This window comes from Scyliorhinus canicula, chromosome 4 (genome assembly GCF_902713615.1).
Source record: "Scyliorhinus canicula chromosome 4, sScyCan1.1, whole genome shotgun sequence".
NCBI classification, from domain to species: Eukaryota; Metazoa; Chordata; class Chondrichthyes; order Carcharhiniformes; family Scyliorhinidae; genus Scyliorhinus; species Scyliorhinus canicula.
Window position 1 is genome coordinate 192,445,493 of NC_052149.1, and position 13,060 is coordinate 192,458,552.

The 13,060-nt window shown below is 45.6% G+C and overlaps 1 protein-coding gene across 4 annotated transcripts in view; it reads right to left on the reverse strand.

Annotated features, from left to right (window-relative positions):
- Positions 1 to 1,931: 1,931 nt before the first annotated feature.
- The window catches only part of LOC119965270 (neuropeptide Y receptor type 6-like), a 148,421-nt gene continuing 137,292 nt past the window's right edge, over positions 1,932 to 13,060 (reverse strand). For all 4 annotated transcript variants that reach the window (XM_038795786.1, XM_038795789.1, XM_038795787.1 and 1 more), the window contains 3 exons: positions 8,598 to 8,707; positions 6,868 to 6,962; positions 1,932 to 4,851 (listed from right to left, as the gene is read on the reverse strand). In XM_038795786.1, the coding sequence (XP_038651714.1) occupies positions 3,586 to 4,719 (1,134 nt within the window). In that variant the 5' untranslated portion in view covers positions 4,720 to 4,851; positions 6,868 to 6,962; positions 8,598 to 8,707 and the 3' untranslated portion in view covers positions 1,932 to 3,585. The remainder of the gene's footprint in view (positions 4,852 to 6,867; positions 6,963 to 8,597; positions 8,708 to 13,060) is intronic.

The window sequence follows — 13,060 nt, forward strand, 5'->3', positions numbered from 1 at the left end:
AGAAGCGCGGAGCACCCCAGCGCTGTTCTGGCCCCCTGTGGCTACAGACGCGCTGGGCCAAACACTCTGCTGTTTACGCCGGCGTCAACACTTAGCCGCGTTTTTAGAGAATCCCGGCCAATATTTCTGCAACGTTTAAACATTGTCTTTTAGCTGTGGCTAGTGAGATGATACATAAACATAAACATGAGCATGTGTGTAAATGTGACTGTTTTGCCACAAAGTTTAATTTTGTTACCTTGACAAGGGTGCGATGTAACAGCTGTGGAATGCTGGGTGCGAAGCCACACGAGCCGGTTAGCTCGCAGGAGATGTCGAAATCAGGAACCACGCCGAGCGCCGATCGGTTTCCGATCTAACTGGCCCGCTCCCTTTGGCGAGATCCAGATCCTGCCGAGGCATGGTGAGAAACTAGTAATCACCAATTAAGGCCAATCTCCATCCCATTAATGGGAAGGACATCCTATTGAAAAGCCTCCTGTGATCTAACCGGCTCCCCAGCGAGCGGTCACGTGGGCGCTGTTTAGTACACCTAAACAGGGTGGGTTGGGGGGGGGGGGGGGGGGGGAGGAGGGGCGGTAGGGCGCTCCAGGGGGGTGAGGGGGGCCCCGGTCAGGGGGTGGGACGCCATTGGTGGGGATCACCCCTGGGCAGGGGGCAAGTGGTCCAGTGCCCGTTGGTCCGGCATGCCACACCCCGCCACTTGGATCCTGTGTACTCATACCAGGGGAAACTTCAGCCTCTGCCTGTTCATTACACCAAACACCTCCATCCGTGGTAATATGGTTACGGTCACTTTAACCCCAGCTGACTGTGGCAGCTGCTGGCCGCACAGCTGAAGGCTATAGCTAATAGGAAGTTGGCAATTCTAGTAATGTGAGTACTTTGCAGCTCTGAAATGGAATCCCGAGGTTAGATATGCCATGTCGCGGGTGTTACTGCCAAGCATCTCAATCAGACTGTGAGGCCTGGACACTTTGCCTGAACACTGGAGGCTTCACAACCATAGTGGCAGCAGGCAACAATTATACACGCAAGAGTTGGGCCACAGCACTGGGCACTTCCCCGCGACCAGATGGTAGATGTGTAGACCATGGAGGGAATCAGCGCCTGGTCCAGGTAACGCTTCCAGCGGGCAGCTGGGGTACAGGTCTGGTGCCCAGGGGCCCCTGCAGCCAGAGGTGGGTGTGCAGGCGTGTTGGATGGCACCCCTTAGATGCAAGTTGGATGGCAGGGGATGTGAGGGTGGGGAGGCATGGGGGCACGCGGGTCCTGGGGTGGAAGCAATGCCCACCTGAGACTGGGACTGATGCGCGTTGCCAAGGAGAACCTGTGTCAGGGAGACATCCCACAGCGACTGGGACAGTCTGTCGAGGCACTCAGGCATGGCCGTCACCCACTGAGCAATGCCTTGGGCATCACCACTCATGCTGCTGACGTCGTACTCCAGGATCTCCACTGTGGTCGCCATCCTAGCAGTGTTAATCTCGGTTCCACGTATTGCCGGCGAATCTCGTGCACCCTCAGCCTTTGAGGCTTCTCCAATCGGACCTGGACCCACTGGAGTGTCACTGACATCCCCTGCTGAATTTTATGGCCACACCTTAGCAACTGCATCAGCTTTGGGATAGCCTGGTCCAGAGGCTCGACATCTGGGTCCTGGAATCCTTCAGACCTCCAACTGCTGGCTCCCCTGGACTTTCCTGCCTTCACCTGATGTGCATCAGCTACTGTGTGAATGTGGTGAACGTATTACAGGTACCATTCACCATTGTATTGCATTACATTGTATTGTATTATGTTGATGCCCTTGTTGGCTCCGCCCCCTCGTGGGAGGTATATAGATCTGCAGCCTGTCGGCGGCACTCAGTACAGAGCAGTCGCAGGCAGGCACCGATCTAGCTGATTAAAACCACTGTTCACTTCTACTCATCGTCTGGTGTGAATTGATGGTCGCATCCACGGTGCTCACCAGAACGTGCCCCAGAGGCCTGTCCACTACTTTCACCCACCATGGTGCCTGTCTCCGCACTGGTGGAGAGTGGGGATGACAGCTGTGATGCCTCATGGTGGCATCCTCGGAGTTCTTCTCCGAGATGTTCTCTTGGACAGCAGGAAGGATGGCCACCCTGGATGGGCTCGCACCATCGGGTGGAGATCGGGAGAATGGACATGTGGTCAGTGGGACGGATCATCATGCTGGCATGTACAACTCATGTGTGACAGGTCATTTGGGAGGGGGAAGATGGGTATCAATCTCTGTGGCGCAGGTTAATCTCAACGTCAGTGACCTATCTGTTCTCTGCCACCCACGCAACCTCCAGGGCCCAATCCTCATGGGTGGTAAGGCTCCAGGTGTGGCAGGTGGGCCAGTGTCAAGGTCCAATGCTAACTCACCATGCATCCCAATGGAGGTCGTTTAGCGTCTTACAGCATTGGACTGCGATCCTCCTGGTGATACTCCCCAAGCTGTTGGCCACTGCCTCCCAGGCAGCACTGGCTGCCCTGTGGCTGACCCTCCTGCCCCCTCAGGGTAACAGGGTATCCCGTCAGGACTCCACCATGTCCAACAGTCTGGCCAGGTCAGCATCTCCGAATCGTGGAGCAGGTCTCTGCGGTGGCATGGCTGTGTGCTGCCTGTGCTTTGCTCATTAGCGGGGAGCTGCCGAGTACGGTCCAGGCGAAGCAGCTGGCAGGACAGTCTTTTCCGGCGTGAAGCCTATTGTGCCCTATTTAAAGTTAGATACCGGTGACGACTTCGCCGGTTCAGCTGTCGGGAAATACCCGGCAAATCCCGCTCGCTACCACACTTAGAAACTTTTCCGTTAGGTCGCGCCCAAGTTCTCTTTGCATGAAGAGGGTTTAATTAAACATTCAGCCTGAACGTGTTTTGGATTTTCTTTTATGTTCTGTGGCAGCTACATTGAGTCCATGTAAATAAAATCTATAAATGCTCCAACCCCTTTAAATGGACTAAAATGTACTTGAAAACAAGAATAATTAGGTAAGTTTTTACTTTGAAAGCTGTTTTTGTTACCATACAGGCATTATATTAGTGACTACAATTTAATACAAAAAAACTACTAATGTATAGGAACTTTAAAACCATGTAGAAACCTGTATAACACATTTGTAAATTAGATAAATTCAGTGTTATGGAATGCAACAGTGATACACTGACAAAAATTAAAATGTTACATTGTTGGCAGTATCTTGTGTATACAGGACCTGGTGAAACTGTACCATTGACCTGCAACAGACAAGCTACCCCCTTGTCCATTGACTGAGTTATTTTGATGATTGAATAAACTTTCTCTATCGACGAATATGCTGGGGTTTTTTTCTGTTAATTTAATTAAAATTTCACAGCACAGTGAACTGCCACAGAACTGCAGCGGTTCAAGAAGGCAGCTCACCATCACATTCTCAAGGGAAAATAGGGATGGGCAATAAATGCTGGCCGAGCCAGCGAAGCCCGCACCCCGTAAATGAATTAAAAAACATAGATAAAATCATCAGTATAAAAATCCACTGTATTTTAATTAGCTAGGAAATAATTAGAATATGGTCGATTTGAAAGTAATCTTATACATTTGGGGAGCAATTGTTCAGTTTCAGAGAGCATTTGGACACATCTGTGTGCATGGCCGAGAGGCCAATATTCTCGTACTCTTCCTGGGTTGATTGGTACTTGCAGTGAATGAGCATGTTTAAGTCTTTCTGGAAATTCTTATTGAGAAATCCATAGAAAATTGGATTGATGCAGGTTGATATCATTGCTGTCAGATGACAGAGTGTGAATACAAGATTATAGTGGCAGTTCATCAGAACCTCATGATTCCAGTCAAAGACAACATTGAAGATGTTCAATGGCAGCCAGCAGACTGTAAATGCCACTACAATTGAGACTAGCATCATGTTTATTCTTTTGCTTTCACTTATTCTACTCTCGTTTTCTCTCATTTTATCTACCATACCATTTCTTTTCTTCAGGCATATGAAGATTTTCAGATAGCAAACAAACATGAAGCATAGCGGGGCAAAATACTGAACCACCAGGAGACACGTTGTAAAGACAAGTCTATCTATTTCTGATGGCCAGATCTCGATGCAGACAAATTTGTCTTTGTAGAATTCTGAGTGCAAAGAGACATTTCTGAAAGGGTCGTCTGTAAGCAGATGAAATGTGATGAAGGGGAATGAGATTATTAAAGATATGAACCAGATTAGCACAATCCCCCAACAGGCGTGGGACACAGCCGGCTTCCAGCCTCGCGGGTTTACAATTAGCTGATGCCTTTCAATAGCAATCAAAACTAAGGAAAATATCGACACAGTAACAGATACACACTGGATAAATGAGTTTGCTTTGCACATGACATCTCCGAATACCCAGTAATCCATCAGTGTGTACACAACAGTGAAAGGAATACACATGACACAGATAAGAACATCAGATACAGAAAGATTTGCAATCAGGATGTTAGTGACATTATGATTTTCTTTCTGCCTTTTTATGATGAATATGAGGCAGAGATTCCCAAAAAGTCCAACTACAGTCACTACACTATACGCAAGAATCAACAGGAACATTACAGGCGAAGAAGCTTGACAAGAGTCAAAATCTGAGAATCGAGGCCTAGTGCCATTCGGGATAACTTCAGAAATATTCATGCTGTGATTGTTCATTGAATCTTCCATTTTACCTGCTTTCATCATTCAATCTATTTCCAAATATCTTCATACTAATTTTGAGCTGAAGTAATTTTTCACATCTCTATTGCTTCCAAAAAATACTGATTTTCAATTGTAGATATCCAAGTTTTCTCTTCTGGCTCCTATGAATTTATCCTGTAAATAAAAGAACAAACCAAGATTAATTCACTACGCTTGCGATGGATTCTCACTGACACACTGTCAATTTGACTGACATTCATTTCTTTTTGAAGCTAGAAGCCTTTTGCAACTCAGCCCTCTCATTGTGGTCTAAGGACTATAATTTTCACAGAAATGCATTTGGGAGACTAAAGAGTCAAAGCAGCTGTCTGACTGGATGGAATGACGCAACATTCCTTGTTTGATGTGATTTGCATTGCAGATTTTGCAAAACAAGGAAAAAATAAGTTAGTTGAATATTTTTTTACTAATATAGCGGTCTCTTGGTGTTGAAAATTATTCAAAGTATACTTCTCAAACCTCAAGATATTAATTTTCTGTCAAATACCAATTATTGCTTCATGGGCACTAACTTAAAATTGCATTAACAAGATCTCAGCTCATGAATGTGTTTGCCAAACATCTTGGTTACAGATACAATTATTAAAAATCATAGTGAAATGGAATCACTTGTGCCATGCATTGGCATGATCAGAATGATATGGCATTTTTAACTTTGTGGAGCTCAACCTTGCAAACAATTCGCATTGCTTAAATCTCATTTGACATTCATTGCATTTCAAACGAGATGTTTGGGAACTACGATTCTAATTCTCTCAATGTATATACCTGTAATATATCCAGAACTATTTCTCACATCACATTAATTATTCGACTGCAACTTACACTCTTACAGTATGTTATTCTGTGTGCTATCATTTGTAGAAAGATACTAGCTGAATTATATAAAGCACAACACTCCTTCTGCAGTTGTTTTTACTATAATGCTGGATAGTAATTGATCAGGCACCTAAGTATCATGTGTAAACTTGCAATTAGACCTCAAGAATACAACATTCTAGTGTGACTTAAGAGAGCCAACAGCTGTCATAGTTGCACATAAAGTCTAAAAAGGTAAACTTAGCTCACACCATGATGACTGATTTATTTCAAGAGCAGTTTCAATAAAACTGAGACCAGAATTGCCTAAAATTTAATAGCAAGCTAATGTTTGCATTAATGCTGTTCAGATCTCATATGTTGAGGTGACAGTAGAATACAAAGTTAGGAAAGGTGGTGGCATAGTCGTATTCTCAATGGATAAGTAAACCAGAGACCCAGAGTAATGCTCTGGGGACCCAGGTTCAAAACTGCAGATGTTGAAATTTGAATTCAGTAACAATCATGAGCAACACGGTAGCATTGTGGATAGCACAATCGCTTCACAGCTCCAGGGTCCCAGGTTCGATTCCGGCTTGGGTCACTGTCTGTGCGGAGTCTGCACATCCTCCCCGTGTGTGCGTGGGTTTCCTCCGGGTGCTCCGGTTTCCTCCCACAGTCACAAAGATGTGCAGGTTAGGTGGATTGGCCATGATAAATTGCCCTTAGTGTCCAAAATTGCCCTTAGTGTTGGGTGGGGTTACTGGGTTATGGGGATAGGGTGGAGGTGTTGACCTTGGGTAGGGTGCTCTTTCCAAGAGCCGGTGCAGACTCAATGGGCCGAATGGCCTCCTTCTGCACTGTAAATTCTATGATTCTAATTCTATGAATCTGGAATTAAAAGTCTAATGATGACCATGAAACCATTGTTGATTGTTGTAAAAACCCAAGTGGTTCACTGATGTCCTTTAGGGAAGGAACTCTGCCATCCTTACCTGGTCTGGCCTACATGTGACTCCAGACCCACAGCAATGTGGTTGACTCTTAACTTCCCCCTTGAGGGCAATTAGGGATGGGCAATAAATGCTGGCACAGCGTGCGACACTCACATCCCATGAACAAATTAAAAAAACATACATGAACAAACAATTACAGCTGCTTATTTGTCATTAATGATGTGAGTGTCTTCACAGCAATGGTGCGGAATGTGGGTCAAGCCAGACCCCAGGAATTTTCAAATAGTCACTGACCAGTGGTTAAAGGGTAAGTTCAAGTATTCTGGTTTGGCTGTTGCCATCGGTGCCGGTTGTTCTTGCAAGACCCATTTCTCACCTCTTTCACATTCTGTCCAGAGTTCTCTTTTGCTTATTTGAACTCCTGGGAAGGCAACAGTTCGGGACCATTTACCTGCATCCTCCACCAGGTGCCTATAAAATGGAAAAGCAGCATTGAAAAAAGAACCATGTAGCCCATTTCTTCTCCAAGTCAGGCTGAATATTCAAGGGTACCTTCATCTGACTGAGAATCAGTATTTGGGAAGAGGATGAAGCAACATTCAAATCAAATCACCTCAGTCATTTTACCCATTTCAACCTGAGGTACTTATTAATTATATCTGTCAGGAGCTCATGAGGACAGGTAAAGGTTGGATGGAATCGTGCTTATTTGTTTTCTGTGGTCCAAAAGAAGGTTATGCAGCTGTTCGTGCTGATGCTGCTGGTGGAGTTCCACCACTAAAAGACATAAAGTGGGATTTTACCACTCCTTATGGGTGTTTTTTGGTGGGGGTGGAGGGTGTATAAAATAGAATGGGTGGCTGACCCACCGCCTTCCTTCCCAACTCTGCATTGAAAACACGGCTTCCCCACATAATACTTAAAGAAGTGACTTTTGACAAGATCCCGCATTAGAGATTAGCATGTAAATTTAAAGCAAATGGAATTGGGGGTAGTGCATTGAGGTGGATAGAAAACAGATTGGCAGACAGGGAACAAAGTGTAGGTATAAATGGGTCTTCTTCCAAATGGCAGGCAATATCTATGGGGTACCACAGGGATCTTTGCTGGGACCCCAGCTATAGTTACCTATACTGTCCTATTTTATAAATGCATATGTTATTGCAGTCATTTAAGATCAGTTTTGGAAGAGATTTGATTTCTTTCTCAAGGTCTACCAACATGAACAAACGCTGATTGTTTAAAAAGTTAACATTACATATAATGTTAAAAAATCTGGTCACTATTACTGTAACTTTATTTTTGACATGCAGATTTAATGTCCAACTGTTAAAATACCATCTCCCCACTTCAAATACACATATTTCAGTTGTTACAGGTGGAACTTTCAAAGGGCTATAGGCTCAGAACCCAGTGTGGGCAGCTTTTGTAGATTGTTGGAGGTTGTGTCGGGATACTGATGCCTCCGGGAGAGTTTCCAATTTTGAATTGGCTGCTAGGTGGTTTTGGGTGTACTGGGGAGCAGGGAGATGGTGGAAGTGGGAAGGGCAGTCACCTCCATTTCATGCACCCTCAAGTTGCTTAAGGAACTTGTTAAGGAGTCTATCTGAAACGGATTGAGAATTATTTTCCCAGCATCCCTGAACTGCTTTGTGCAGAGTAGTACACAGCTGTCAGGTTGGTTGTGTGGCTCGGATAATTTGCTTTGCACATCTGTTAAAATATAATCAGTGGATCCAGTGCGCGCTGGCTGCTTCTACTTATCTCCTTCATGGCCACTTGCAACTGCATTCCACCTCGAGGACCTGCCTGCTCTTATCAGCAAGACAGAGACAGCCCCCAATAAGGCTGCCACCTGCCATTGCTGCTGATGTCAGGCAGGCCACTCCCACTTCCTGAAAACACTCTTGACACCTCTAATTGGACAATGGGCTCACCTCCTGGTCAGTTCGGCCATGTGCATTTCAAGATCGGGTCACAAGTGCAATGCAGCTTCGGCTTAAAGTCAGGACCCAGAATTCATTCTGGTGTTCAATTCCCAACCCTGCATTGAAAACACGGCCCCACAGAACATACCATAATTTTTGATTTGGAGCAACTACCTACCTTTCCAAATGTTGTTTTCATGTTCAATGATTCATCTTTAGCAGAAAAACAAGGCTTTCACAGAAGTGACTATTTGAAAATAGTCTCTCAGTCTCTGGATCCTGTTGTGTCTGAAATAGAATGGGTTAAAAAATGTAAGATTTATAATTTTCACTGACTCTGCAAAATGTTAACAGCAACAGAGCGGGAAAATAATTTGCTCCCTGGGGATAGTTAGGCACATTGATATCAATGTTCTGCCACAAAAACTGGCAAATAGTGAAAAGGACAGTGAAAGCTGAGGGAATGGGCAATCAGACAGGTCTATCTGTCATCACCTTCATTACTATCAGGTCATAGCCTCATGCAGAGGTGCCAACAACACAATTTTCTTTCAATTCACATCTTCATGTCAATCAATATCATTATCATAGCTCCAAAGTAATGAACAGTAAAGGACTTGATTTATGGACATGTTGCTGAAATTATCCCTGCTCGTACCTGTGTTTCAGTTCTACAGACCACAGCAACTGTTCTTTTAGATTGCATTCGTAATTATGTTTTTGTACAGATGCTTTTATCAGGATTTAGACCATTTAATTTTAGCTAAATTTGAATAAGGCAGTTGTTTGAGCTCTTACTGTAGTTCCACTCATGGGGTGGAATTCTCCGACCCCCCGCAGGGTCGGGGAATCGCCCGGGGCCGGTGTAAATCCCACCCCCGCCGTGGCCAGAATTCTCTGCCACCCGGGAATCAGCGGGAGCGAGAATCACGCCGCGCCAATCGGTGTGCCCCCCGCGGCGATTCTCCAGCCCGTGATGGGCCGAAGTCCCGCCACTGACAGGCCTCTCCCGAGGGCGGGAATTGGAGCACCTCTGGTGCTGGCGGGATTGGCGGCACATTGGATGGATTATATAGTTGTAGAGGGTGGGTGAGAAGGTGGAGCAGAATAAAGGGTCATGGATAGGTGCGAGGGAGGAGAGATTGACAAAGGTGTCAAAGGTGACAAAGACTAAAAATAGTGGTATAAAGGTAAGATCGCAAATAATGACATTTGATTAAGGGTTATTGTGCATATATGTGAATGCACATGTATAAGACTGGGAGTCACAGGTGCAGATTACAGTGTGGGAATATGATGTTGTGGCAATAACAGAGACCTGGCTCAAGGAAGACAGGACTGGGTGTTAAATATTCCTGGGTACAAGGTGTTCAGAAAATATGGGAACGGAAGGAAAGGGGGAGAGGTGCAGTGGTGGTTAAGAAGAGCATTACAGCAGAAAGAGCATGTCGCAGAGGATTCAAGGAAAGAATCAATTTGGCTAAGCAAAGGAAAAAAAAGATGTAACTACATTGTTCTTTGCAGTCTATAGATTGCCAACTAGTGAGAAGCTGTAGAAGAATCTGTAGGGAAATTTCAGAGAGCTGCAAACATTTTAGATAGCTTTGAAGGGGGACTTTAATGGCTTAAATGTAGACTGGGTTAGTGGTAGTGTAAAGGACGGAAAGGGACAAATTCCTAGACAATTTTCGACAGCAGTATGTATCCAGACCAAAAAGAAAGGATGCACTGTTTGACCTGGGGTGGGATTCACGCCGGCCCCCGGCAATTCTCCGACCCAGTGGGGGGGGGGGGGGGGGTCGGAGAATCCCGCCCCCGGTTCTTGGTAATGAGGTGGACCAAGTAGATCAAGTGTCAGTGGTGGAACATTTAGGAGACAGTGAGCATGATTTAGGATGATGATAGAAATGGAAAATAGGCATCCAGAGGAAGAATAATTAACTGGGGCAGAGCCAAATTCATTGGGGAAAGAACAGATCTAGGCCCTGGACAGTGAGGACAGAGGAGGTAAACGGACAGGGTTTGCACCTTTTGCGATTGCATAGGAAGGTGTCATGGGATGGGTGAATGGTTGTGGGCGATAAAGGAATAGGCCATGATGTCACAGAGGGAGTAGTCCAAAGGCCCCAAATACTCATTTCAGGTGAAGCAGCACACCACTTTCATCTCCTTCAATTTGGTCCACTCTATTCGCTGCTTCCTATATGTATCCTCTACATTGGGAGGCTTAGCGCAGATTGGGTGACCACTTTGCAGAATGCCTTCTCTCAGTCCGTAAGTATGACTCCAACCTTCCTGTCGCTTGCCATTTCAACTCAGCATTTTGTGCTCAATCCCACATGTCCGTCCTTGGCCTGCTGCAATGTCCCAGTGAAGCCTGACACAAACTGGAGGAACTGCACTTCATCTTCTGCTTAGGTACGTTACAGCTTCTTGACTCAACATTTGAGTTCAACAACTTTAGACCGTGAACTTTCTCCTTCGTCTTGAGCCTTTTTTTTATTTGCCCCAACACAAAACCCCCCACCTCCCCACAGGGTCATGTCACTTGTTCTTTAGTTTGGTTTTCACTGAGTACCTTCTCCATCCCCTTCTCCAACTATATAATTTGTCACATTTCCACCTCTCCTCAGCGCTGAAGAATAGACTTGAAATGTTAATTCTGTTTCTTTCTCCACAGGTGCTGTCAGACCTGTTGGGTTAATCCAACATTTTCTTATTTTATTTCAGATTTCCGATATCAACAGTACTTTGCTATTGATCAGTTTAGCTCACTGGGCTAAATCGCTGGCTTTGAAAACAGACAAGCAGGCCAGCAGCACGGTTCGATTCCCGTACCAGCCTCCCTGGACAGGCGCCGGAATGTGGCGACTAGGGGCTTTTCACAGTAACCTCATTGAAGCCTACTCGTGACAATAAGCGATTTTCATTTCATTTTCATCACCCCACGAGCTGTACTGTCCCCCACAGCTATGCCAATTTCTGACCAAGTGCAGTAAATGGAGACTCCAGTTTATGGAGTCCTCAGTCTGATTTTGCCCTTATGACATTATTTGCCTTGTGAGGTAATTGCCAAACCTCCATCATGAGGCAAATTAGAAAGTCCTGTAAATGGGTTTTGCCGTTCTTCTCAGCAGTTCCCATGGTTTACCACCATAATTACAATGGAAGATTAGTTGTAACCTGAAGGAATTTTAGTTCCAATATAATTTCCCTCTGCAGTCATACCTGGAACTAAGGAATTAGGAGCAGAAGTAAGCAATTCAGCCCTTCGATCCTGCTCCGCCATTGACTCAGGTCATGGCTGATCTCTTTGTGGTCTCAAATCCACATCTCTGAATATTAAACGTAAAACACACTGTTCAGGTTTTGAAATGTCAAGTTTCTATTATTAATATAGGAAGAAATAATTTAATAATAATAATAATAATAATCTTTATTGTCACAAGTAGGCTTACATTAGCACTGCAATGAAGTTACTATGAAAATCCCCTAATTGCCCCTAGTTGCGCCTTTTCGGGGACACTGAAGGAGAATTCAGAATGTCCAATTCACCAAACAGCACATCTTGTGGGACTTGTGGGAGGAAACCGGAGCACCCGGAGGAACCCACGCAGACACAGGGAGAACGTGCAGAGTCCGCACAGATAGTGAACCAAGCCGGGAATCGAACCTGGGACCCTGGCGCTGTGAAGCAACAGCGCTAATCACTGTGCTACCCTGCTATCCATCCATCCACTGTGCTCCAGAAGAGAAGGTTCAGAAGATTTGTGTTAAATATAAACATTTTTATGACAAAATAACATTGAAAGTAAAAACAGAAAATTCTAGAAATACTCAGCTGTGGAGAGGGATAAACAATGATTTTCATACTGCCAACTTGCTGTGCATTTCCAGAATTTTCTGCCTTTATTTCAGATTTTCAGCACACTGTGTTAGTAGTAGTTAGCAACAAGATAAGGCACAGAGATAAAATTATATGGACCCTAACTGCTGGAACCATGGAAATGCTCTGTCAAAGAAGCCAGCAAGTCAAGAATATAAAATCGATGTTGTTCTGAAATTTGAAATTCTGAAATTGGCAATTGGTATTCCTTTGTTTACGATATTAATGGAAGATGCGAAACAGTCTGGACATGAAAGGTGAGGCAACATTTGTGGAGGATGTGTCTTACAAGATATCGCATCAATGCCACCCCGCCAAAAAAATTTACAGGTCACGCAATCCAGATAAAGGTCTCAGACATATTGGGCGGGATTCGCCAAATCGGAGAATCCCTGGCGGGGCGGCGCGAATTCCGCCCCGCCACCCCAATGCCGGCTGCCGTATTCTCCAGTGTCGTTTTTCAGGTGGGGGCGGGATTCCTGCCATGCCGGTCGGGGGCCATTGGCAGTGGCCCCCCTGGCGAATCTCCGGGCCCCGGAGGCCCGGGAAACCATCCATATTTGGCCAGTCTCGCTGGCGTGGGTTATGTATGGTTCCACACAGCGGGACCTGGCAGGTAAGTCGGTGGAGGCGGTCCTCGGGGGGAGCGTGGAGAAATCCGACCCCGGGGGGCCCCCTCCTGGCCCGCGATTGGGGCCCACCAATCTGCGGCTGGGCCTGTTCCGTGAGGGCACTTTTTCCTTCTGCGCCGGGCC